The sequence below is a fragment of the Stenella coeruleoalba genome (genome assembly GCF_951394435.1).
Source record: "Stenella coeruleoalba genome assembly, chromosome: 6".
Lineage (NCBI taxonomy): Eukaryota > Metazoa > Chordata > Mammalia > Artiodactyla > Delphinidae > Stenella > Stenella coeruleoalba.
In genome coordinates, this window is record NC_137151.1 from 123,601,589 (window position 1) to 123,625,030 (window position 23,442).

The 23,442-nt window shown below is 49.7% G+C and overlaps 1 protein-coding gene across 1 annotated transcript in view; it reads right to left on the reverse strand.

The window, feature by feature from the left end:
* Positions 1–237: 237 nt before the first annotated feature.
* The window catches only part of ASB18 (ankyrin repeat and SOCS box containing 18), a gene marked incomplete at its 5' end in the record, with an annotated part of 40,679 nt that continues 17,474 nt past the window's right edge, over positions 238–23,442 (reverse strand). Inside the window, 3 exons of the mRNA XM_079924890.1 lie at positions 238–769; positions 1,524–1,637; positions 17,156–17,660. Of these exons, the coding sequence (XP_079781016.1) occupies positions 584–769; positions 1,524–1,637; positions 17,156–17,660 (805 nt within the window). The 3' untranslated portion in view covers positions 238–583. The remainder of the gene's footprint in view (positions 770–1,523; positions 1,638–17,155; positions 17,661–23,442) is intronic.

The window sequence follows — 23,442 nt, forward strand, 5'->3', positions numbered from 1 at the left end:
GGATCCGCTGGCATTTGGTAAGGCTGTTGCACAGAAGACCCACATCGGATCAGAACGTCTGGCTCACCGCCCCTCTGACGTCCTTCTAGGGACTCTGGACTGTGATACGCTGGGAAGCACCAGTGGGCTCCCAGGCAGGGGCTCTCGATACAGAAGTGTCCTCTCTCAGTGTGTACGTCTGTCACGTTTGGAGGACAAAGTCTTTCCAAGGGTCTGAGCACTAGGAAGGGTGGGGTGTTCCCCTTGAGGCAGAGGGTCTGAAGGCTGGGGGGGGCGGGGTGCAGCTCGAATGCTGCCAACGCATTGTGGGCAGGAGACAGACCTTGGAACAATATGTATACCTTTTAGTTCAACCTCCGTTGAAAGGTACTTTCTGATACAAGTACTACGATATTCACAGTTCCAGTCCTTACAAGCAACCCTGAGAGGCAGAAAGGGCCTTTATTGCCAATTCCATGCCCAGGTGGACCTGAAGCTGGGTGAGGTCCGTGCACAGGGTGGGTGCCAAGTTCCATCCAGGGCCCCTCGTAACCCTGGAGCCTCCACAGAAGAGCACAAGTGTCTTGGTCCAAATCTCTGGGTTTCAGTGCAAAACCCCCTCTGGCTCCAGCAGAAGGTAATTTTGCAGGGACTTCGGCAAGGGCAACTGGGGCACGAGGAAAAAGCACTTTCTGCTAAACAGCTTCCGAATGGCACAGCGGCAGAGATGCTGCAGACAGCGCGGGCTGTGGGCCAAGGCAAAGAGGGACTGGTAGAAAGGCTGGTGCATCTGAAAGGAAGGCGGGGGAACGTCAGTCTGGGCACACGGAACCGACGCGCGTCTCTCTCCCAGACAGAAGAGCCCTGGCGGCACAGGTGATCCTTTCCCGGCTACTGATGCGGGACAACCCTCCCCGAGAGGGTCCGGATACTTTTCTCAAGTGCAGCTCCTGCCCAGTCAGACGGAAGTCTGCTTTGGGTGATTTCAGATACTATGGGTAGAACCTCCTAGAATTCCCCTCTGCCCACCCGCTTTGGAGAGCACACTTTGTTGTTCAGTAATCTGAACAGGACTCAAGTCAGTGAAACATGAGGGGACATTTTCTAGAGGCTTCTAGAAACAAAAAGTTCTCTCTTTCTAAATTGACAGTCACCTGTGGACTTTGTTGTGTGTGGACGCAGTGCCAGCAGCTGCCTCGGCCATATCTTAAGATGTCAGAGAAAGAAACTGACACCCAGGAGCCAGGACCTCCACGGCCCACCCTCCTCTGGACAGTGGTTACTGCAGCCCTGAGCTTCTTAAGCCTGTGTGGGTCGGTTTTCTGTTCCTTGCAGCCCACAGGACCCCAATCAGAACCACAGGCTGTGTGATTACCGGGCCTCCAGAAGAAAAACAGACACATCAGATATGCCCCCAATTTGCCTTTCTCTTCTCTTCTCCAGATGTTTTCTACTTACCTGAGTATTAGTGCAAAACACACGTGGGTGAACAGAAACAGACGACAGTCTTGTACTAACGGGGGAAGAAGGGGCAGCTTCCTCACCTGAAACACTTCTTCAGGGATCACCTCCTTCCAGGACTCTGACACACGGAGCTGAGGGTAGGAGTTGAAAAGAACCTCGAGGACAGCTGGGGCTGGCGCGCAGGTCTTCAGCACCTGGTTGGAAATGGTGGGAGGCACAGTTTGGGTGGGCTGGGTTTTGGGTCCAGGTGGGCAAGGGTGGGGAGACAGGAGGGTGTGCTTGGGTCCCACTGCTGCCACTTCCTGGCTGTGCGACGTCACTGTCCTTCCAGGGAACAGTAGCAATCCCAGTAACAGTACAATAGGGCCGTTGTAGGGCCCCAGGAGCTAGTGCACAGGTAAGCACAGGGCAGAGCTCTGTAAGGGGCTGTCTTATCAACACGAAACGTCTGGGCCAAGCGGTAGGCATTCAAGTTCCCAGGAGGAATATACTGATGGCCGGGCAGGCTCCTTTGGCTCCGGGGAGCTGCTCAGAGAAAAGGAAATATGCTCTGCTGGGAAGGAATTTGGCCCAGGGATGGTGTTCCCAGTTTCTTACTTCGATTTTCTAATGTGTTGGGAAACTGGGGGAGAAGAATTGCTTCGCTGTTGCATTTCTTCTCCACTTGGCCTTTCCGTTTTATTTTCAGAGTCCCCACTGGCAAAGAATGTTTATTTTCTAATTTGCAAAGTCTACAGTTCAAGTCCATCAGCTTCATCATAGAGATGGAAACAGTACTTGCTTTTTAAAACATAAACTTCTTTTTGGTGTTGTTGTTATGAAGAAGTTCGAAAGTACACAAAGTAGACTGAATAGTAGGGGAAACCCTCACGTACCCACATCAGTTCATGGCCAATCCTCCCCTATCCATACCTCCAGATCCCCTCCCTAATGTTATTTTAAAGCAAATTCAGTGTATCATCATTTCATCCGTAAATATTTGTGTGTCTCTTAAAGGAAGTTTAGAAGAAATGCAAACACAGTTGTCACTGTAACAGCTGAGAAATTAACAATAGTTTCTTAGTAGCACCTAATATATAGTCAATGGTTAAATTCACAAATTTCTCTTAAATGCCATTATATCAAAAACAGTCATTTGTTTGTTTGAATAAGAATTCAAATCAGACCAACGCCTTTACATTGGGGTTGATATATTTTCAGGTCTTTCTTTTCTGTCTCATGTTGACATATTTGTGGAAGAAACTAGGTTATTTGTCCTGTAGAGTTTCTCACCGTTGGGATTTTGCTGATTGTATCCCTGGGGCATGCCGCTCTTTCTCGACTTTCTGTAAATTAGTAGTTGGGTTCAGAAGCTTGACCAAATTCAGATTTGATTTTGGGGAGGGGCAGGGCGACTTCATTATTCTCTGTTTGTGAGGTTTAGGACTTACCAAGTGTTGCAGAATTGTTCTTTTTATTTCCTGGTTGAGAAAACTGAGGTGAAGCAATTTTTCTAAGGTCAGGCACCAAATACCTACAGTAGACAACAGTCGGAGCCAATGGCAAGCCTGGCCTGCAGCACGCTCACCGGTGCTCCTTGAACACACCCAATACGGTTGCTCCCTTTACAGCGTACCTAGCTTCTTTCAGATCTAACATCCCTTTAAGACCCAGGAAAGCAAAATTTTTAAATTTCACATTTCTTTGTTCAGAGATAACCGCTGTCAACATTTTGTATATACTAAGGTTATATGCATTTAGACAAGGAATTAATATATATGCCAAAATGAGCCAGTGCTTTGTACATCATTTTGAAAATTTATTTTTTATCAAAATAGATTGTGAACAATTCAAAAATTATAAATGAGCATTTAAACATCATTTTTAGTGGCCATAAAATATTGTATGAACATATCATAATGAATTCAATGAATGAACTACTATAAGTTGCCTCAGTATTTTCTGATATTATAAACAGTGAACATCTGTGAACACAATTCTCTCTCTGCCCCCAGCTGTAGTTATTTAGATTGCTTATTCTGCATTGCTGGAAGTAGAACTGCAGGGTCGAAGGCTGTGTATGTTTTAAGGCTTTTAAAACATACTGTCAAATTATAAGTAAGTTATTACACTTTTTAAAGAACTGAGTATGAGAGTGCCTCTTTCTTCCTACCCAGACCATCTCATTAATTATTTAAATCTGATAGGTACAATATGGCATGTTTACTTTTGGCTGACCATTTGCCTTTCTTCTTTTGTGAATTGCTGAATTATGTCTTTTGCTCATTTTTTCTACAGTGTATTCATTTTTTCTATTGATTTATAAGTACACTTTATTTATTAAGGTTATTTTTCAGGTAGGGAATCATTTTCACAAATAATGGTATTTTCTCCTCCTCAATATTATTTTTATTTTTATTTTTTTGCGGTATGCGGGCCTCTCACTGCTGGTGGCCTCTCCCGTTGCGGAGCACAGGCTCCGGACGCGCAGGCTCAGCGGCCATGGCTCACGGGCCCAGCCGCTCCGCGCCATGTGGGATCTTCCCAGACCGGGGCACGAACCCGTGTTCCCTGCATCGGCAGGCGGACTCTCAACCACTGCGCCACCAGGGAAGCCCTCCTCCTCAATATTAATATTTATTTTTATTGTCCTATTACATTGGCTAGAGCGTTAAAATTCAATGTTAAATAGCAACATTGATAGCAGGCATCAGCATCTTAGTCCTAATTTTAATAGGATTGTCTCTAACATTTCACCATAATCTTGGGTATTAGTTTCACATAAATACTCTAAGTTAAGGAAATATCTTTGTACTCCTAGGTTACTACAAATTTTAGGATTTATTTTTTTTGCCTTTTTCTAGCCAAGTTGATACCAAAAGGCTTTCCAGTATTAACCCATTTTTACCTTCACAAAACAGACTCTGGCTATTCTTCTAAATAGAATGGCAGATTCAACTTGCTAAGATTTTTGCAGCTCTCTTGATAGCTAAATGTGGTTTACAGTTTCAGCTTTTTGAGCTATTATTGTCAGGTTTTTTTTTTTTTTTTTTTTTTTTTTTTTTTTTTTTTGCGGTACGCGGGCCTCTCACTGCCGTGGCCTCTCCCGTTGCGGAGCACAGGCTCCGGACGCGCAGGCTCAGCGGCCATGGCTCACGGGCCCAGCCGCTCCGCGGCATGTGGGATCTTCCCGGACCGGGGCACGAACCTGCGTCCCCTGCATCGGCAGGCGGACTCTTAACCACTGCGCCACCAGGGAAGCCCTATTGTCAGGTTTTAATATCACTTTATGTTAACTTAGTAAAACCATCTGAGAAAACTATCTTTTTAATACTCTGGTAGATTTTGAAAAGCAGATAATTATTGGAAATAAGAAAGCATGACGGACCTTTCATTTGAAGCTTTTAAGCCTAGCCCTTAGTTGTAGGTGATAATTTAATATTTTCCATTTCTTTCATGGTTACTGGCATATTTTGTTTTGATTTCTTCTTGGCTCAATTTTGTTCACCTATATTTTCCTGGAAAAAGAAAAGAAATTTAGCATTTCATGTGTATCAGTCTGGGTTCTAACAGGGAATAGATGGCGTACTCGATACAGGATCATTCCAGGAGGGTTTATTGATACGGGGCTTATTTATAGCCAGGGGAACCACAGGGAACAGTGCATTGATATAGAGCCGGCAGCAGAGCTACTTCCACTCCTGGGTCTGCAGGGTGAGAGCATGGGGTGGGTGATCCTGGGCTGGGGACACACAACCAGCCTGAAGCTGAGAGGGCGCCAAGTGGATACATCCTCTGACCTCACTCTCCTTCCTCCCCTGCTTCTGGGACACTGCACTGGTGAAACCCAGGAAGCAAGGGCCAGGAGCCTTGCAGATGTGTCCACGCAGGTGGAGAGCAGATCTGGGCGGGGGCGTATCTCCACTGTATATAGGAATAAGCACCCTGTCTCATTTGAGATTCACTGTGATTGTATTTGCAATTCTTTTTCATGTTTAGTCTTGCTGGAATTTTGTCTATTTTAATTTTTTCCTCAGGAAACCAGCTATCGGATTACATTGATCAGTTCTCTTTAAAAATATTCCAGTCTATTACTTTTTGCCTTTATCGTTATTAATCCCTTTCTCCATTTCTCTTTCCAGCTCCTTGGACTGACTGCTCAGTTAACTTGACAATATGTTTTCCCTTGTGTCACAATAAAGCAATTTTTCAAGCGCTCTGGATCTTCCTTTGAACAGAGGTGTGGTCAGAGCCATAAGTTCTGACGCACAATGTTGTCACTGTCTTTCTTTCTTAAACAGTCTGCAATTAAATAACTACTGATGCAGTATTCATTTGGGAGCATGTGATGAAATTTTCAAAAAGTTAATTTTTAAAAATTTTTGGCCACACTGCGCCTTGCGGCTTGCGGGATCTCAGTTTCCCAACCAAGGATTGAACTCGGGTCATGGCAGTGAAAGCCTAGAGTCCTAACCACTAGGCCACCAAGGAACTCCATAAATTATTTTTAAAAATTAACTTCTGCTATTAATTTTCTGGAGTCTTGTATTCCGGCTTTAAATAATGTCTGATTTTGAAGTACTACAAGTTGTATTCTGTTTGACGGTTCGAAGTTCAACATGTATATGTCACATTTATGACTGGAAGCTTCTAAAATTTTTTCCCCTACTTTATCTATGGGAAAGACTGAGATATGAATTAAAAATCATCTAGAATTATTATTTTTCAGTTACTTTCTCCATTGTAACATAATCTCTTTTTGGCATGTAAGCTTCTTAATGGTTATCTCTTCACTGTGGACTGTATCCTTTATCAGTGTCGAGCGAATCTTTTCTTCTCATTTTGCGTATTTCCCTGGGACTCTTCTACATTGCATATTGATATCAGTACATCATTTTATTTTCAGTTTGTTTTTGCTAGAATTACCTCCGCCCACTCTTTAATTCTAACCTTTTGTTTCACGTTGTTTTAAAGTGTTTGAGAGTCTCTACTGGTAATAGGGTAACTTAAGAAATCTGTATTTATTGTTATAGATAATCTGTCTGGTTTTACTTCTATCATTTTATTCCTTACGATTTTTTATGCTTCTTGTTTCCTTTGTTGTCTGATTTCTGTTACACAGGTTTGTATTTTCTTTGTATTTATCTTTTATATATTTAAAAAAGATTTTTTTTTTTTGGCTGCATTGGGTCTTTGTCGCCTTGCGTGGGCTTCTCATTGCGGTGGCTTCTCTTGTTGCAGAGCACAGGCTCTAGGCGCTCGGGTTTCAGTAGTTGTGGCTCACGGGCTCTAGAGTGCATGCTCAGTAGTTGTGGTGCACGGGCTTAGCTGTTCCGCAGCATGTGGGATCTTCCCAGACCAGGGATCGAACCCATGTCCCCTCCACTGGCAGGTGGATTCTTAACCACTGTGCCACCAGGGAAGTCCCTATCTTTTATATTTTGGAAGTCTATATCTTATTTAAAATTGTACTAGTGGTTACCTTCAGAATAAAAAAATATTAACCTATACTTCTCTAAACATCAAAGTAGTATCTTTTGCGCTCTAGATGTACCATTATCCCTTCTCTCACCTCTCTTAACCAATTCTTCTCCCTCCTTAGTAACATCTGAAGTTTGTGTTCTGGATTATAATTAGTACAAGATCTTATTTTATGCTATATATCTCCTTGGGAAATAACTTTTGGTAGTTGCATTTAGTTTCACCACCTGCCTGACAATTATTTAAGTTGTCTCTATTTTAACTGGATTGTTTAAGCCATTCATTCCACAGATATTTAATCAATTTCCTACTAGACGTTAAAGATTGTGTTACGTTTGTGTGATAACAAAGGCAAGCCTTGGCTTCACAGAATTTCACGGTCCCAAATGATACAGTCTCAAATAATAGTAGGAATAAAAATAAATGTATACGTGCCGTAGTACTATGGTGAGAGAATCACCAGGTGCTAGAAACGACACCTAACTCAGACCTAGACTTGCAATGGGGTGGTGAGCTGATCAAGGAAAGATTTCTGGAGGAAGTGACATTCAAGCTAAGACACGGAGTAGGAGTTACGAAAGGTGTGGAGAGTTCTGAGGACCAAGATGTTCTCGGTGGAGAAAACATTTACCAAACTTGGGAGGTGAAAAGGAACAAAAAATATTGGCTGTGGCATGGAGTTGGACACGGGGAGTGGTGAAAACTGGGACTGGAGAGGAAAGCAGGGTCGGATCTAGAAGACCACCGTCTGCCATGACAGGGAGGCTGGACTTACCCTGAGGGCACCCAAGAGGCCTTGAAGGATGAGTGGAGGAGTGACAGGGTCAGGTTTTAATTTTAGAAATGTCACCATGGCTACAGTGTCGAGAAGAGTTTCATGGGGCCACATTGGAGGCAGACAGCCCAGTTACGAGGGTATTTTTGCAGTCTAGCAGAGAGATGGTGGTGGCCTAACCTCAGCTGGTGGCAGCCAGGATGGAAAGAGAAGAAGGATTTTGAGAGATATTTAAGAGGTCGACCTGAGACAATGTGCAGATTGAGTTTCCCAATCCTGAGACAGTCTTTCCCATCACGTCTTGGTCAGCTGGGTACTCCCATCCCATCTGGCCTTTTGTCTCCACTACTCCACCCAACCCGCCCTTGCCAAGAGCGCCCGTGAGCAGGCTGCATCTGGTGGTCACGGCTCTGCCTCGCCTCGTGCTGTGTATCAGCACTTCTGACACAGTTGATCACGTCCTCCACTTGATGTGTTCTTCTCTTGGCTTCCAGGAAGCCACACTTCTACTCCTTCAGCTCCCTCACTGCTGCTCCTTCTGTTTCCTCTGCTACTTTTTCATCTCTGCATCTTCTCCCTGCTGGAACGGCCTTGGATTTAGTCCTCCTTCCTCTTCTCTATTTACTCTCCCTTCCTGGTGATCTCATTCAGCTTCCTGGCTTTAAATACCATCCATATGCCACCGGCCCTCGAAAGCATATCTCCAGGTCAGTCAAACCTCCCTCCCAAGCTCCAGGCTTGAATATCCAACTGCTTACTTGATATCTCCTTGTGGCTGGCTCTATCTCACACTTAATGTATTGGAAACGTAAATCCCAAGTCTCCCCCTCACCCCCGGACTTACTTTCCCCATAAGCTTCCCCATAATAGTTGATGGTGCATCTCACCTTTCAGTCTCTCAGGCTAAAAGTCTTGGAGTCATCTTTGACTCCTCTTCTCTCATGTCCCACAGCCAATCTGTCAAGAAATCCTGCTGGCTCCACCTTCAAAATACATCCAGAATCAGACCACCTCCCTTGTCCATGCCACCGTCATCCCTCAGGTGGATTAAGGTCACAACCTCCTAAGTCATCTCCCCACTTCCATTCTGTTCCTCCTAAAGTATGTTCTCAACGTGGAGGCCACAAGAAGCCTCATAAAATGTTAGTCAGGCCACACCCCTCCTCTGCTCAAACCACTCCAATGGCCAAAGTCATTGCAATGTCCTACGAGACCCCACACGGTCTGTGCCCCTCCCCCACCTCTCCCATCTTATCTCCTGCTACTGTCTCACTGGTTCTCTCCACCTTCAGCCACACGGCTTCCTCTGTTGTTCCCCACGTGGATCAGGCTCACTCCAGCCTTGGGGCCACAGACTCTTGGCCTGTCTGCTGGGCTGCTCTTTGCCTAGACATCTGCTTAGCTGATTCCCTCACCTCTCTCAAGTCTACTCAAAAACCACCCATCCTAACTACCGTCTTTAAAACGCACTGTCTCCCGTCTTGCTTCTTCTCCCCTAGCCCTTATCATTTTATTGGCCCATTTATTATGCTTGTTGTTTTTTTTTTTATTTTATTTTATTTTTTATTTTATTTTATTTTTTTATGCTTGTTGTTTAATGTCTGTCTTCCCCATTAGCATGTAAGCTCCATGAGGGAAGCAATGCTTTTTTCCCCTGATTTATTCACTCATTAGGTATCCTAAGCGTCTCGTATGTTGTTGGCAAATGGCTGGCGCTCAATAAATATTTGTTGAATAAATAATGCAGTAAACAGAAATATTTTTTCTTTTAAAAAAATGCATTAGGAAGGCATGTCTTACGAGCCCTTGATATCTAAAAGTGTCTTTCTTTTGCCTCAAAATGAAAGCTATCTTGGCTGAAACTAGAATTCTAGCGTCCGAACCTTTTCTTTAAAAGTCTGTAGGTGATATTTCATTGTCTTACAGTAACACTGCAGCAGAGAAATCTGAGTCCAGCCTGATTTTTATTCCCTTATGATAACCTGTTTGCTGCTTGGATACTCTGCAAGCCTTTTTAGAACATTTTTTTTAGAATGTATATAGGTCTGTGTCTCCCATCACTGATTTGCAGAGAATGTCCATTCAACCTCTCTATGTTAAGATATTTTAGTGCAGCTAAGTCTTCTATTATGTCTTTGATTATTGTTTCTGATCCATTGTTGTATGTTCTTCAATAATATCCCTTATCTGTGAATTGGCTCTCTGCTCTTTGTCCTTTACGACCATCACTTTGTTTTTTAGTTTCTTGGCTTTGTTTTTTCTTTTGCACTTAAGAAGTTCTTTTTTTTTTTTCTTTTTTTGTGGTACGCGGGCCTCTCACTGCTGCGGCCTCTTCCGTCGCAGAGCACAGGCTCTGGACGCGCAGGCCCAGTGGCCATGGCTCATGGGCCCAGCTGCTCCGCGGTACGTGGGATCTTCCTGGACCTGGGCACGAACCCGTGTCCCCTGCATCAGCAGGTGGACTCTCGACCACTGCGCCACCAGGGAAGCCCTCTTTTTTTTTTTAAATAAATTTATTTATTTTTATTTTTGGCTGCGTTGGGTCTTCGTTGCTGCATGTGGGCTTTCTCTAGTTGCCGCAAGTGGGGGCTACTCTTCGTTGCAGTGTGCAGGCTTCTCATTGTGGTGGCTTCTCTTGTTGGGAGCATGGGCTCTAGGCACGCAGGCTTCAGTCATTGTGGCACACAGGCTCAGTAGTTGTGGCTTGGGGGCTCTAGAGCGCAGGCTCAGTAGTTGTGGCGCATGGGCTTAGTTGCTCTGTGGCATGTGGGATCTTCCTGGACCAGGGCTTGAACCCGTGTCTCCTGCACTGGTAGGCGTATTCTTAACCACTCTGCCACCAGGGAAGCCCCAGAAGATCTTTTAATATTAGTCCTTTGTAGTGAACATTGTGGTTGACTTCCCAACACTCCAAATGATTAGATTAATTCAATCATGATAATTCTATTCCACTCATCATTTAATGGTTTGGGGAAGGGCAGGTTTAAGCCAACTGAGGCCAATAAGACACAAAGAAAGACTTCCTCAGGGCTTCTAGAGAAAACAGCTGGATCTGAATAGGAGGCTGGTTGGCCCAGTTGCTGGAAGCCATTTAGGGACCAAGAGAAGGACCATTTTGAGGGCAAGGCTGACTTGCTGAGCTTGAAAGGCATCTGGTTCTTTGATGATGTCACTGAGACTCAGAAACCACCAATCCTGAAGCCTGTGCTTCTTGTTAGGAGAGATACAAGGGAGGCTGGAACCAAGGGGCTGCCTGGTGGGGCTGTGACTATGAGAAGGAGCCGCCTGGGGGTACTGGAGCCATGGAGATGCACGTGCTGCAGCAGAAGCTACCTGAGGTGGAGGAAGAGGGGGAGAAATACCTTGGCTTTTCCCCCTCCCCCTCCAATTCCCCATGGTGTCTCCGTTGGCTGAACCCAGTCAGAAGCCAGCTGATATGGGGCTCCGTGTTAGCTTGAAGGGGCCCTGTACCCTATCAGGACGTAGAGCAGAACACAGAGGCAGCAGGGACTGGATCTGGGGGCACACATGCAAACAGCACAGCGCCCTCACTTACATCATTGATTTGATGTTTTTAATGAATCAGTTCTGCCTTCTACTTCCTTTAATGTGTAATCTGACCTACCACTGTGCTCTTGCTTTCTTGGTATAAATTTATCTCCATCTTCCTTTTCATGCCATTCTATTGACTCCTCAGCTTAACCTGTCTGGTTTTATGGATTTAAAGACGAGATCTTCTTGCATTCCATAAAGGATGGCACACAGGGCACACAATTTTTCAGATCTTCTTCTGGATCTTTTGATGAGAGGTACAGATTTCGTCTCTACTCTCAGGATGCTATCTCATTTTTCTTCTTCTGCCCTTCCCCACAATGAATCCATTAATTTTTTTCTGTATTCATCTCTGATTAAGGTGAGATCCAGACACGAGGTCTGTCAACATGCAGGGGAAGTCCATGGTCCCGTTCTTTGTTCACCTGTGAGATGGTGGAGGGGCAAAGTGGAGGAAGGCTGGCGAGGGCGATGCCCAGCCTGGTGACCTGTGCTCCACCAGGAGGCCTCTTCCTCCCCCCCTCCCTCCAGCAAAGTAGCAGGTTGCTGTGGAACTCGGGTTCCTCAGTTTCCACCTCTGCACTTTACTGCATCTCCCATGATGCACTGCACCTCCACAAGCATCCCCTACTGCCCGGTGGACTTAAATTATTTGTCTGTAATGTCTGCCTGATTGCCTGAAAACTCAGGGCCGTGGAGCAGAGCCGCGTCAGCCCTTCCTGACTCAGACATGAGATCTTCCTGTTGGTGCCGTGGGTTTGCTTTCTCCCCCTCCCCCTCTTCCTTCCATCCTTCCTTCCTCCTGTCTACGTCTTCACAGGTATTTTAACATGAAGACAGGAGCAGCTGCCCATTTAAATTGGTGATCCTATTACTATTATCATCTCTGGTCCCCTCCCTACCCCAATTTTGTTTTTTCCCTAATCCATTACTGTCACAAGCTCCGGCTGAAGTGGGCTTTAGAGAAGGAGAGAATGAACACGGTAGGCTGAGCTGCAGAGGGAGAGCCAGGCAGGTGTGCATCTTCCCAGCCCAGCCTCACACCCCACCGTGTGCTCTTGACAGGCTGGTATTTCTGGCTTACACGAGCCACCACTAACATGCCATTTCCGGGAGCACAGTGAATTCCATCGGCCCCTTTTCTGTGTTGGAAGGAAACCATGCCATTGAAAAGAGCAGTTCACACTGGATCCCTCCAGATCTAGTCTGTCTGTCTTTACATGGTATCCTAGGCAATTCCTGCAACCTCAGACTTTCCTCAGGCCAATCTGGACCCTCCAGCTACCCTCCCATTGGCCCTCTCACTTCTCTGCAAAATATTCAATGGTTCCCAGTGACTGCATGCTACCTGGACATCCCCATCCCTCCCCTCAAGCCCCAGCCCCCAGGAACAGCTGCTCTCCCTCAGTAAGAGCTCCCCTCCTCCAGGCCCCTCCTCCCTGGGTCACGGACTGTGACAAAGTCTTATTGCCTGTCTCTGGGAATTCATTTCCTGTCTCTCCTCTGTTCCACCTCTCTGGGGCTCCCGGGCCCTTCCCAACCCCTCCGTGCTGTGCCCCCCTCACGTTTGCCAGGCAGCTGGCTGCCTTCATTATTTTTACGCCAACACAGTTTAAAAATCTCCGCTGCCTCCTTGCTGTCTGTGGAGAAGCGGCTGCCACGTTACTCTGACACGCTGATGGCATTAGGGTCCGCGCACACTCTCTTCAGCTAATGAGGCGGCAGAAAGAAAATTAAGGGGAAAAATCACACGGGCACACTGCTTTCTATGTAGATGGAGAAATAAAACAAAAGCAAGGAAAACAGAGGCGCGCTACTGCTGATAGCTCCCCTCCCCGCTCCCACGGGGGCAGCGTGCAGGCACTGCTGTGTAAAGGCAGGGAAGGGAGCCCTGGGTTTTGACTACTGCGACCCCAGGCTCCCCCCACGGAAAACTCTAGGAAATTGGAGTGTGAAGTCACGTTACCTAATTCCGTAATTCGGTAAAAAGAAAACAAAAACTTCAGGTCCATATGTGCAGCGTGGTCAATGCCCAGAAGGAGAGGCAAGACCATAGGTTTGTAGATATTTCTAGAATCTGTCATTCTCGCCCTCCACCTCCCATTTCCCCTTGCTCCAGCTACCTGCATCCCTCACCTGGACCGCACGGCAGCCAGGGGTTTCCCAGCAGCCCCCAAGAGAGCATGTTCTCTACCCCTGAGCAGAGAAATCACCCGCCAATTCTCACTGGATTATGTCACCTGTCTGCTTAAGATGACGTAATAGATTCCCATTTTTCTTAAGACAAAGGCGCAAACCCTTAATGGGGGCCCTGCCTAGAGTCCCGGCTCTTGCTGTTTCCCCTCCAGCTACTGGGTCATCCCCCCACCCCCACCGCTGCACATATTGCAGAGTTCCTTCTGCCCCAAGACCTTTGCACCTGCTGTTTCTTCTGCCTGGAATGATTTCCCCTCCCCTCTTCACACAGCTAAGTCTCCAGTCTTCAGATCCAGAATCACTCTATAAGCCCTCGAGGGGGCCTCGGACTCGCTGCTCAGCCAGGTCTGGCCCCTCGTTTGGTACCTTCGAGGTCTGGAGGGCCTTGGCTTTGCAGCTTTTCACGTCACAGCAATTTCCCAGTGGTGTGTGTGGTTGTCTGAGTCAAGGCCATCTCACCCACCTGACTGGCGCTCCATGAGGGCAGGAAATACCCATGCTCCGGTTCAACACTGTACCACCCGCACGGGAGCACAGCCGCTCCCTAGAAATGTTTGTTGAATGAATAAGTGCTTAAGGGACGCCTGTGGGGGAGAGCTTTCATCACCGGTGTTGGCCTGGCACTTCCCCAGCTCCTGGGCAAATCTAAGTGTGAGTTATTTATGACTGCCCAGGTGAGGGGCAGGAGGAGAGAGGCACGTGAGCAAAGGCCTTTATCCCAGACCAAGTATCGAACCCACGAAGTCAACTAGCGGCAGCTAGTCTGATCCACCCTCGTGGGCGTTTCTCTGCCCTCCTGCCCGCTCTCCTCCAGGCCGGGCCCCCTGCGTCCCGGCAACTTCCAGAATTCAAACCTGGCCGCATCCTGACATCGCACCTGCACCTGCCCTCGCGTCCCCACCTGACTCTGGTGTTAAGTAGCGGTCAGCCGGGCAGAAAGGCCTGGCATCGTCCACATGCTTTGCTTTCCCAGCCGCGACACCGCTTTGATGTTTGCGGCAGCGCAGTGCGCGCGGCTCCGACGGATGCTTCGAGTCCGCCTGCTGCGGCGCTGGTGCCTTTGTCTGGGCACCGGGGAACTGTGATTTATGTCATAAGCTCGCTGTGAAACCTTTTGCCTCAGTAATTCTGAGCTCCGTGGGTGTCTCTTTACATCTATTTAAAGCGCGGCTGCTGCCCACGGCCGGCGTGCTCTGTGACATTCCCCGGTGCCTCTGTGTACGCCTCGCCATGGCGCTGAGTCCTGCCTGCAGAGCATCTTTGTGGCTCGTTTCAGCGTGTTTGCTGCGCGCTCCACGGGGCTGCTGAGCGAGTCGGGTCTGCGCTTTGATGTCCTGCGTGCTGATTAGACCCCTTTCCCGGTGGAGCACATGCAGGGGGTCTGGATGCTGATGCCACATTTCCAGAGCGTTCGCCCTGGTTGTCCTGGGGCGAGGCCAGAGCCTCACAGGCACTTGTACGTTGGCTTGGAGGATGTCCAGGTTGGTAGTAAACGCGCTCTTGCCCGCAACCTGCTCCTAGCCGGGGGTGCCGGGGGTGGGGTGCTGGGGGCAGGGGGCTGCGGACCTCCTCCGCACCGCCCCCTGCCCCCCCCCCACCTCGAGGTGTAGGCGGGTCTCAGCGCAAAGACATCGGAGGCCCGTTTCCAAAGATTTTAACTGCAGCGCCGTGCCCCGGAGTTGCTGGAATCCCCTTCTCTCATTCACAAACTGACTGAAGGTTCCCTGCACTGTGCTCTGTGAAAGCCTCGAAGTATTAAGATTTCTCAAAGAAACTCCGGTTCTTTCCGCAGTGGTGTGGGGCTGCTGGGAGATCCATCATCGTCTCCAGAAGCCAAGCACCTCTCGTGGCCTCCGGGCCCCCGTCGTAACTAACTGTCCCCAGACCCAAACCCACAGCCACCCCGCACCCCACCCACTGACCTGCTCCATTCCTGTGTGGCTGACAAAGGATGTCGTGAGGGGATCCCAGGACAGGGCCCCTGGAGGCCCAAAGGGGAGGCACTGGGTTTGCTCTGCATCTCTAGGTCAGGGTGGGGTGATTCCCACAGCCTTGGAGACAGAGTTCAGGTGCTAGAAGTCCTGTCCCCGGGATGATGCCTGTGGGGCTGCACCTCGGACATTGAAACCTGGACAGCACAGCGGTCTCTACCAATCGAATGCCTTCGAGGCTAACAAAGGATTAGTGCTGGTCACCACTGAAATATACTGATTTTCTTTTTTCTTTAAAAGAATTTGTCCCAGGTGTTTTTCACTGTTGGGCATCATGTAAAGTCTTGTTTCTTTCTTTGTTGTTTCGTTGTTTCTTGTTCATTCTTTATGTCGTTTCACACCATAAGGGCTGAAGGGTGCCTCTTGGTTTAAGGCGCACACGGTGTGAACTGGAGGGGTGGTAGGTTTCCATTTTATCGGTAGATGAACTAAGCCTGCTAATATTGGGAAACGTCTAAATGTGAATCATGAATATAAAAGGGAAGTGTTATAGAATACAAAAAGGCTGGCGTTTCTTCCCTTTCAAGAGTCCATGCACCGCATGGAAGTCACTGCATTAGTAGAATGCCTCAAGAGGATGACTCGAAGACGGTGCAAGACTCGGCGTAAGAAACTTGTCATCAAGTTTGTCAAGTAAGGAAACACCCAGGGAATTGTCTGGGTGGATTTTCCATTTCTCACCTGTGTTTTGAGAGACAAGAGTTTTACTCTGTATGCATCTGGGATGCAAAGTTAGCATCTGAAAGAAATGTGTGAATCTCACTATTTCAGACCATCTAGACCATCTAGCTGTTGTCCTTTTAGGATAACAGCTTTTAGGCTATTTGTGTAAAGCTTATCAGGCCAGACACGTCTCTGGCATATGACTGGTGAGTCTGGGATAATTTTTAAATTTAGCACAGCCAATTTTACATCGAATGGAATGACCTCCCTTCAATGAAGTCTTTCGGGGGAGGACAATCGCTTATTTTAACTAGTATCTTGGGAACTTTCCTTTTGGAAACACTTTGTCTTTATTTTCTCTGATAAGAAATGTTTATTCTTCATCTTTATCATTTCAGTGCAGATCTGACACGTGGAAAGGCGACAGGCAGCTCAGAGCCAAGTCTGCAAAGTGGGGTTGAGGTCCCAACACAACCTTGACCCTCAACAGGGCATTTCACCTGATTGAAATCCAGGTAAGGGAATGTCAGGAACCTGGTGTATTTCACAGGCGTGTGGTGAGGACTGAATGAGAGAAATCTGTGAAGTGCTATCATTAATCCTATTAATAAGGTGGATGGTCACGTTGCGTATTTCATTTCAAGCCAAATACCAGATGCGACAAGAGACTGATTTCATTGTTCATCAGTTACACCAAAAGATAATCTGCTAAAATATTTTGAGCCATGACGGCATCACAGAAACAGGGGCCTGGCGTCCCCAGGTGACAACTCTGCAAGGTCTCACTCGAGTATGCTTGTTGACCCCCCAACCTTTTCATTTTCTAGTGACTCTAGAAAGGGTTGCCCAGCCCTGGCTCCTCAAAGTGTGGTTCCAAGACCTCACCCTCATCTCTAGTCTTGCTAGAAATGCAGACTCTGCCATCCCCTCCTGCGGGATCAGAATCTGCATCTGGACCAGTCTCCAGGGGGCGTTCCGGGCCCCTGAAAGTCTGAGAAGCGCTGAATGCCCCCCGGCGGCAGGCCGGGTCCCTGCCATGCCAAGTCCTCGTGGCCTGTCCCCGACCCCTTCTTACCTTGGGGAAGGCGTCGGGCCACACGGTGGGGGAGCCGTGGTTGAGCAGCTCCTGCAGCGTGCGCTGCGGCGCGGCCTCGGGGGCGCAGGCGGCCGTGTGCAGCACTCGGGCCAGCGGCGACGCACCCCCGTAGTCGAGCGCGCCCGCGTCGGCGCCGTGCCGCAGCAGGAGGCGCGCCAGGCCGTGGCGCGCGTGGCCGCAGGCCTTGTGCAGCGGGCTGCGCTCGTCCTCGTCGCGCGCGTCCGCCGCCGCGCCGCACCGCAGCAGCAGCGCGCACAGGCGCAGGCAGCGGGCTTGCTCGTCGGGCCGCCGCGCCGTGCCGCACGCCGCGCTCAGGGCCGTCTCGCCGCGGGCGTTCCTCGCGTCCACGAGCGCCCCGCGGCCCAGGTAGAGGCGCGCGTGCTCGTCCAGGCCGTGCTGAGCCGCCACGTGCAGGGGCGTGTCCAGGCCCGCGCCGCCCACGCGCTGCACCGAGGCACCGTGCTCCAGCAGCGCTTGCGCGCACCTGCGGGGAGGCCAAGGTCAGTCACCCGGGCTGGGCCCGGCGGACGCCCCGGCACCGGCGCCCTGTCTCCCCCAGCCCGGCACGCCCTGCCTGCGGGTTCCGGCGCTTCGGACCCCCCTCCCTCCCCACAGGGGGGTGTTGGCTCCTAAAACAACCAGGACAGGAATCCAGGTCTCCCGTGCCCAGGCTATAGGAGTTCAAACTGAGCTGTAAAAAAAAAAAAAAAAGATTAAGGCAAACCTGGGGGTACAGGTTACCAAATGGTGGCAACAGCTTGGAACTTTTCCTAAGAACCCACGCGCCGCGTTAATATTTACCTTGTAATTTGTAACTACTTGGTGCTACCCTGGAAGGTAATGTGGTTCAGGTGACGGTGCTGGAAACACGAATTACCCGGGCGCTTTGTCACAGGTGGCACTTGAAGGGTCTGGGAGTCAGGGTTCTAAGGAGGGCCCCTTAGGCCGTCGGGCTCTTTATCAGCCGGCAGGTACCTGCGCTTTGGCAACGGTGTGAGGCAAGGCTTGCCTTACTCCCTGGGAGGGAATCTATCCATCCCTCAAGACACGGACACAGAATGGCACTGGGGTGTCCTCAGACAGCACTGGATGCATGGGCGAAACCCACAACCATGCCCAACTGTGGGACTATCTTGGTTTCAACCAAGCTCTCCTTGAACAGACTGTGGATTTTGGCTGTTGCTAAATGCCACGATGGTGTCCTGGGGTTTGTAGGCTCCCGTGGGACACTGTGGTCTCCCCCAGAGGTGGGTGTCTCCTGCTGCTTCCAGGTCCATCAGGTGGATCCCAAGACTGTCCTCTCCCAGGACAGCAGCTTCCACCTGGGAGAGCTCCAGGCCCCTCACTCCAAGCCCAGGTGGCATTTGCTGACTGGGCAGGCCCATGCTGGACGTGGGGCCTCAGACACTGGTGGGGAACTCAGCCTGGACCAGCCTGAAAGTAAGACAGTCTCAGAGACCCTCCCACCACCCTCCTCCATCTGCTGGCCCTTGTCCTTCACGGGCACTGCCGGAACACCAGCCCCACTTCAGTCCCCCACTCCCGGGTCACCTCCTGGACGTTGCCATCAGTGTGTTTACTCCACTTCTGGCGTCGGACGCGCCAGCATGCTGACTTCACGGCGTAAGGCTCTGGTCCGTCTCGCTAGCCCTCCTGTTGGTACTGTACTCATCTCTGCTCTGTTGAGACTTGGGTCATCGGCCCCTGGCTTTCTCAGCCCTTCCTGGCTTCACTTCCTTCCCTGGGCAGCCCTCCACTCTCTTCTCGGCATCCTCAGGTCCCTTGAGTTGAGGGGACGTGGCCGTCCCCTGCGTCAGTTGGCCACATTTTCAGCTGGGAACCCAATCATCACCCACCTGCTCTTCCCCGCCTTGGCGGCAGGGTGCTGCTGGAGGGAACACCATGCATGGAGATCGGCCTCTGGGCTCAGCTGGTCCTCAGGGCCCTTTGGTTCTACTTCCCAGGACTGAGCACCAGCTTCTCCTTCCTTGCCCTTTACTGGCTGTTCCAAATGTTGACCGCTGTCCCCAAGAGGTCCTATTTCTACTCTCCTCCTTCTCAGCAATCTACCCCTGCTTCACTCAGAGTGCACGTTCTCCCAGGAACTGCCGTCCTTCCCGCCTTGTGCCGTCTAGTCGGCCCCCACACTTGTTAGCGTCTGCGTCTACACGATTGCCCTCTCCTACTTCCATAGGTCTGAGGAAGGGGCTCCCTCCGGATCCTCTTGCCCCAGGTGTAGTCCTCTTCTGCTTCCTTGGGGGTCTCGCTCTGGGCAGTACTTGCTCTTCGCTTTCCCCCTGTCCCCCACCCCCTCTTCAGTGGGCCACTCAGCCCCGTCGATTCCATCTCTTGAATAATCACCTGAACTGCTTCCTCCCTCCATCCCCGTTGTCACCATCCTTTGTTGAGGTCCCCAGTCATGTTTTGCCTGAAGCTAACGACAGTCTCTTAATTTGTTCCCTGCGCCAGTCTACCAAGCTCCGTACTACCCAGAAAGAGCCTTTCCGGTGTGAATCGTAAGACCTGTGCCCGCTGAAAACCCAGAGGCTCCTCCCGGCGGCTGAAGAAAGCCAGGCTCCTTTCCGCGGGACACAGGACACTGCGTGCTCCAGCTTCCGTGGGCCTCACCAGTTTCATTTCCTGATGCTCCATCCCGTGTTTCGATCCTCCCTGACCAGGTGTGGTTCTTAGGACACGTCCTGTCCTTCCTTCCTCTTCCTCTGGGTCACACGTCTGTGTTGTCGTGTTCCTCGTGCCTAAGTGTCTGGGCGCAGCCTTTGTCACACTGTGTTTCAAATGTTCGCCGGCACGTTTGATTCCTCTCTTAGACGGTTGGCTCCTTGGGTGTAGAAATGGGGGGTTATTTATCTCTGCTTCTCCGCGCCGAGGGCAGGGCTAGCCCACTGTTGGTGTTCCCTGAGAGCACGTCGCACACACGCACTTCGTTAATGAACTTCCTCCGGTTTTCCTTCGTGTGGTGGCTGTCTGTCCTGTTCTTTACCTGACTGGGGCTCTGAACGGGATCCTCTGGGGGTTTCCAGGCCGGAAGCTGCTGCCCTGAAATCTGTTTGCATTTCTACCCAGGGACTCTCAATGTTTTAAATCCTCTCTCTGTATTTCTCTAGCCTCCATGTCAGCAGTATCTTGGGAAGTGGTCTGTCTTGGGTGGAAGATCTTTACAGACAAGTATAATTTGATGTGAAATGTCCTTTGGGACGATAACCAGCTAAGAGAAGATGCAAATTGGACAATCAGAGTGCTTCAGATCTGCTTCCTCCTTGCCTCTCTGGGAGGAATTTTGAACAGTGCAGCAGGAGGTTAGAAATCAAGGGTTCCGTCTCATTTTGCCACTGAGCCTGTGTGCACTCACAAACAATTACAAAACATTTTCTTCTGCTCTTTTTTTTTTTTTTTTAAAGCAGCCCAACCTCTCTGAAGAAGCCCACCGGGGAATATAAGTGGGTCTCTTTTCCACGTCCACAGCCTAACAGGCTGCCGGCCAGGTTGCTCTTTGCAACAAAGATACCTTTCAGAAGAATGAGGACACTGGCCCACCCTCTGGAGGGCTGCAGATGCCCTTTTCATTTTTAATGGAGAGCTTCTAATTGGCTAAACCTTGGTACTTCCTTAGAGCAGATAATGATGTAAGTTGCAGACCACAGGCAGGAGAAAAAAACAACACAACAAATTGACTGGGGCACATAGCTGCTGGCACACACTGGGCAGTCATTAAAAATGAAGTTGTGGGAACCTGTTTAATGACATGGAAAACTATTTGCAGTGGTCATGTGAAAAGATCGGGTTACAAAACCGCATGGAGCACTCGCATTTAAAAAAAAAAAGAGCAGGTGTGTATGTGCATATGAAGAAAGCCTAGAAATACACAAGCCAGCGAGTTTACCTCTGGATAATGGGGTGATGGTGCTTTTGTTTCCTTTCTGCCTGCCTGTATTTTCAAATTCATTTTCCAAAATGAATCAGAGTTGCAATTTGACAGAGGGACCAAAACAGAGGTTACTTACTAATAACAAAACCATCCCCCACTGCCACAGCAGCATCTCTTGGATTCTAAGAATGTCAGCTCGGCTTTCCAGGTTTCCAGAATGCTCTCAAATTTTCCATTGATCTGTCCAGGCGTAAGCAACGATCTGGGAAAGCACGTATGGCAGTGCCTCCGAGAAGGTGAGTCGAGAGGAGCAGGTGGGGGTGGGTGGAAGGTCCTCAGGGCTAAGCAGAGCAGTGGTAACAGTCTTGGGGACCTGCAAGACCTGACCTTGTGTGGGTCCGTGTCTCCAGTCAAGGAAGAGGTGGTCCAGCGGGGAAAGTACCACCCAAGCCTTTGCAGGACTGTGTGGGAAACCCAGCTCTGGCCAAGCGCTTTCCTCCCAGGGGAGATTTTGTGAGCAGGTTTCCTGCTATCCTGATAGACACAAGAAGGAGGGCCTGGAGCCAGTGTAGGACAGTCGCTGTCGGGAACCAAGGGTAAGTTCCCATCTGACGATGTCAGAATGACTTGTCTCTGTCTTACGAGATTAAGGAGATGCTGTGTTGTCTGAACAACCTCAGATATGAAGCAACTTGGGCAAACACTCCCCACCCCACCACCATCCCTCATCCCCATCTTTGATAATGATCGAGGTGACAAGCTGTTATGGGGCCCAAGGTTGACAGCACACAGAAAAAGTGGCTTGAGCCAAAAGGCAGGAGTTAATAGAGATGAACCCATCAAGGGCTGTTGAATGAATGTCATTTTAACTTATTTCTAAAGAGGGAAGTGGGACTCTGAGCCTACATCCCACACACCGCTCCCAGCCACCTCCAGCATCTTCCCGAAGCGCTGGCTTTCCCACTCGCCTCGCAGGTGCAGAAAGGTGCCGAGTGCCTCAGCCTGGGCTTCCTCACTGCTCACCTCTTCCTTACCCTTTCACACCACCTGCCAAGCCGCCCTGTGCCCCATGAGACAGAGCCAGCTCCAGGCTTTCTTTCTCCCGCGTTCCTCCTCACCATCCGTCTAGTTGCACAAAGCCCTCAAAAGTGGTATCTCACAGCCTCTGGTTCTGAGCTGGGCGGTCAGTGCATTCCCCAGCACATGGTCTTTTTATTTATTTTTAGAAGAATGTTATCTTTAGTCCTTGCAACAAATCTGTGTTGTAGGTGGAGTTTGCAGGGGGGGTGGAATTGAGGCTTAGAAGAAGACCAGTGATTTGTATAGGGCCATCCAGCCCAGAGGTGGCAGGGCAGAGACCCTGGCTGCTGTGTCTGGCTTACTTCTCAGTCACCCTACCCGCCCGGCTGCTCTTCCCATTGGTACTATTTGTTAAGCACTTTTATAAGCCGGGCATGGTACTAGGCATTTCCCGTAAGTTCTCTCTAAACTTCTCATTCATTGGCTCATTCAATAAGTAGAGAATTTCCCCCATGCTCTGTACGCCAGCAGCTTGTCAAGGCGAGGGGGAGCGTCTCTTCTCTGAGCACTCCACGGGATTCCTGGACAGACTCACTGACAGAACACTGAATGCAGCAGAAGGCCAAGGAGGTCTCCTGGCGCGTGGACCTCGTGCTATACGACAACACACAACAGGAACCTGCTGCTCGTCCAGTCCTGTGGGCACCTCTGCGCCATAGATTTCATTCTCCCTGGTTTTCAGTGAAGATGTGTTTGAGGGGTCAGCAGTGATCTCAAGGGCGGGGACCTGGGATGTGATGGTGACGCCACAGAACATGCTGCTTGAGATGTGAACCCCAGCTACCGCTGGCTAAGAGAGTGAGTCAACGACCTAATGATGGTACTGAAAGACAACAGTGACAAAGAACTATTAAACGTAAGGTGAAATTCACCAAGATCGCTTAAAGTTTTTCAAGGGGAAACAGGCATTGCTTCTAAGCCCTTTGTCAGGTGTGTTCAGCTTCTGTCTCCTGAGCAACGGTTTCAGTGGCTGGACGTCGTCAGAGTCCTTGGGCAATCCTTCACTGTCCTCCTCCCGTGGTTGCTGCCCGAATCCCTTCTGACAGACGGGAGGGGCTTCGCGCCAGGCAGTGTGCTCAGCGAGAGTCATGGGTGTCATGAACCAGTCTTGTTGAATCATCTTTATGCTGCTTTTCCTACTCAGAGTTGACGCAGAGGCAGATGGGCTGGAGACGTGTCCCCGGGGCAGGGTGGCTGGAGCCCGAAGCCTGGGTCCGCTGGTGGGGGCAGGCAGATCGGCTGGATGCTGGGCAAGGCAGGAATGGGGGGAGGCAGGGGACAGAGGGGAGAGACCTGGGAG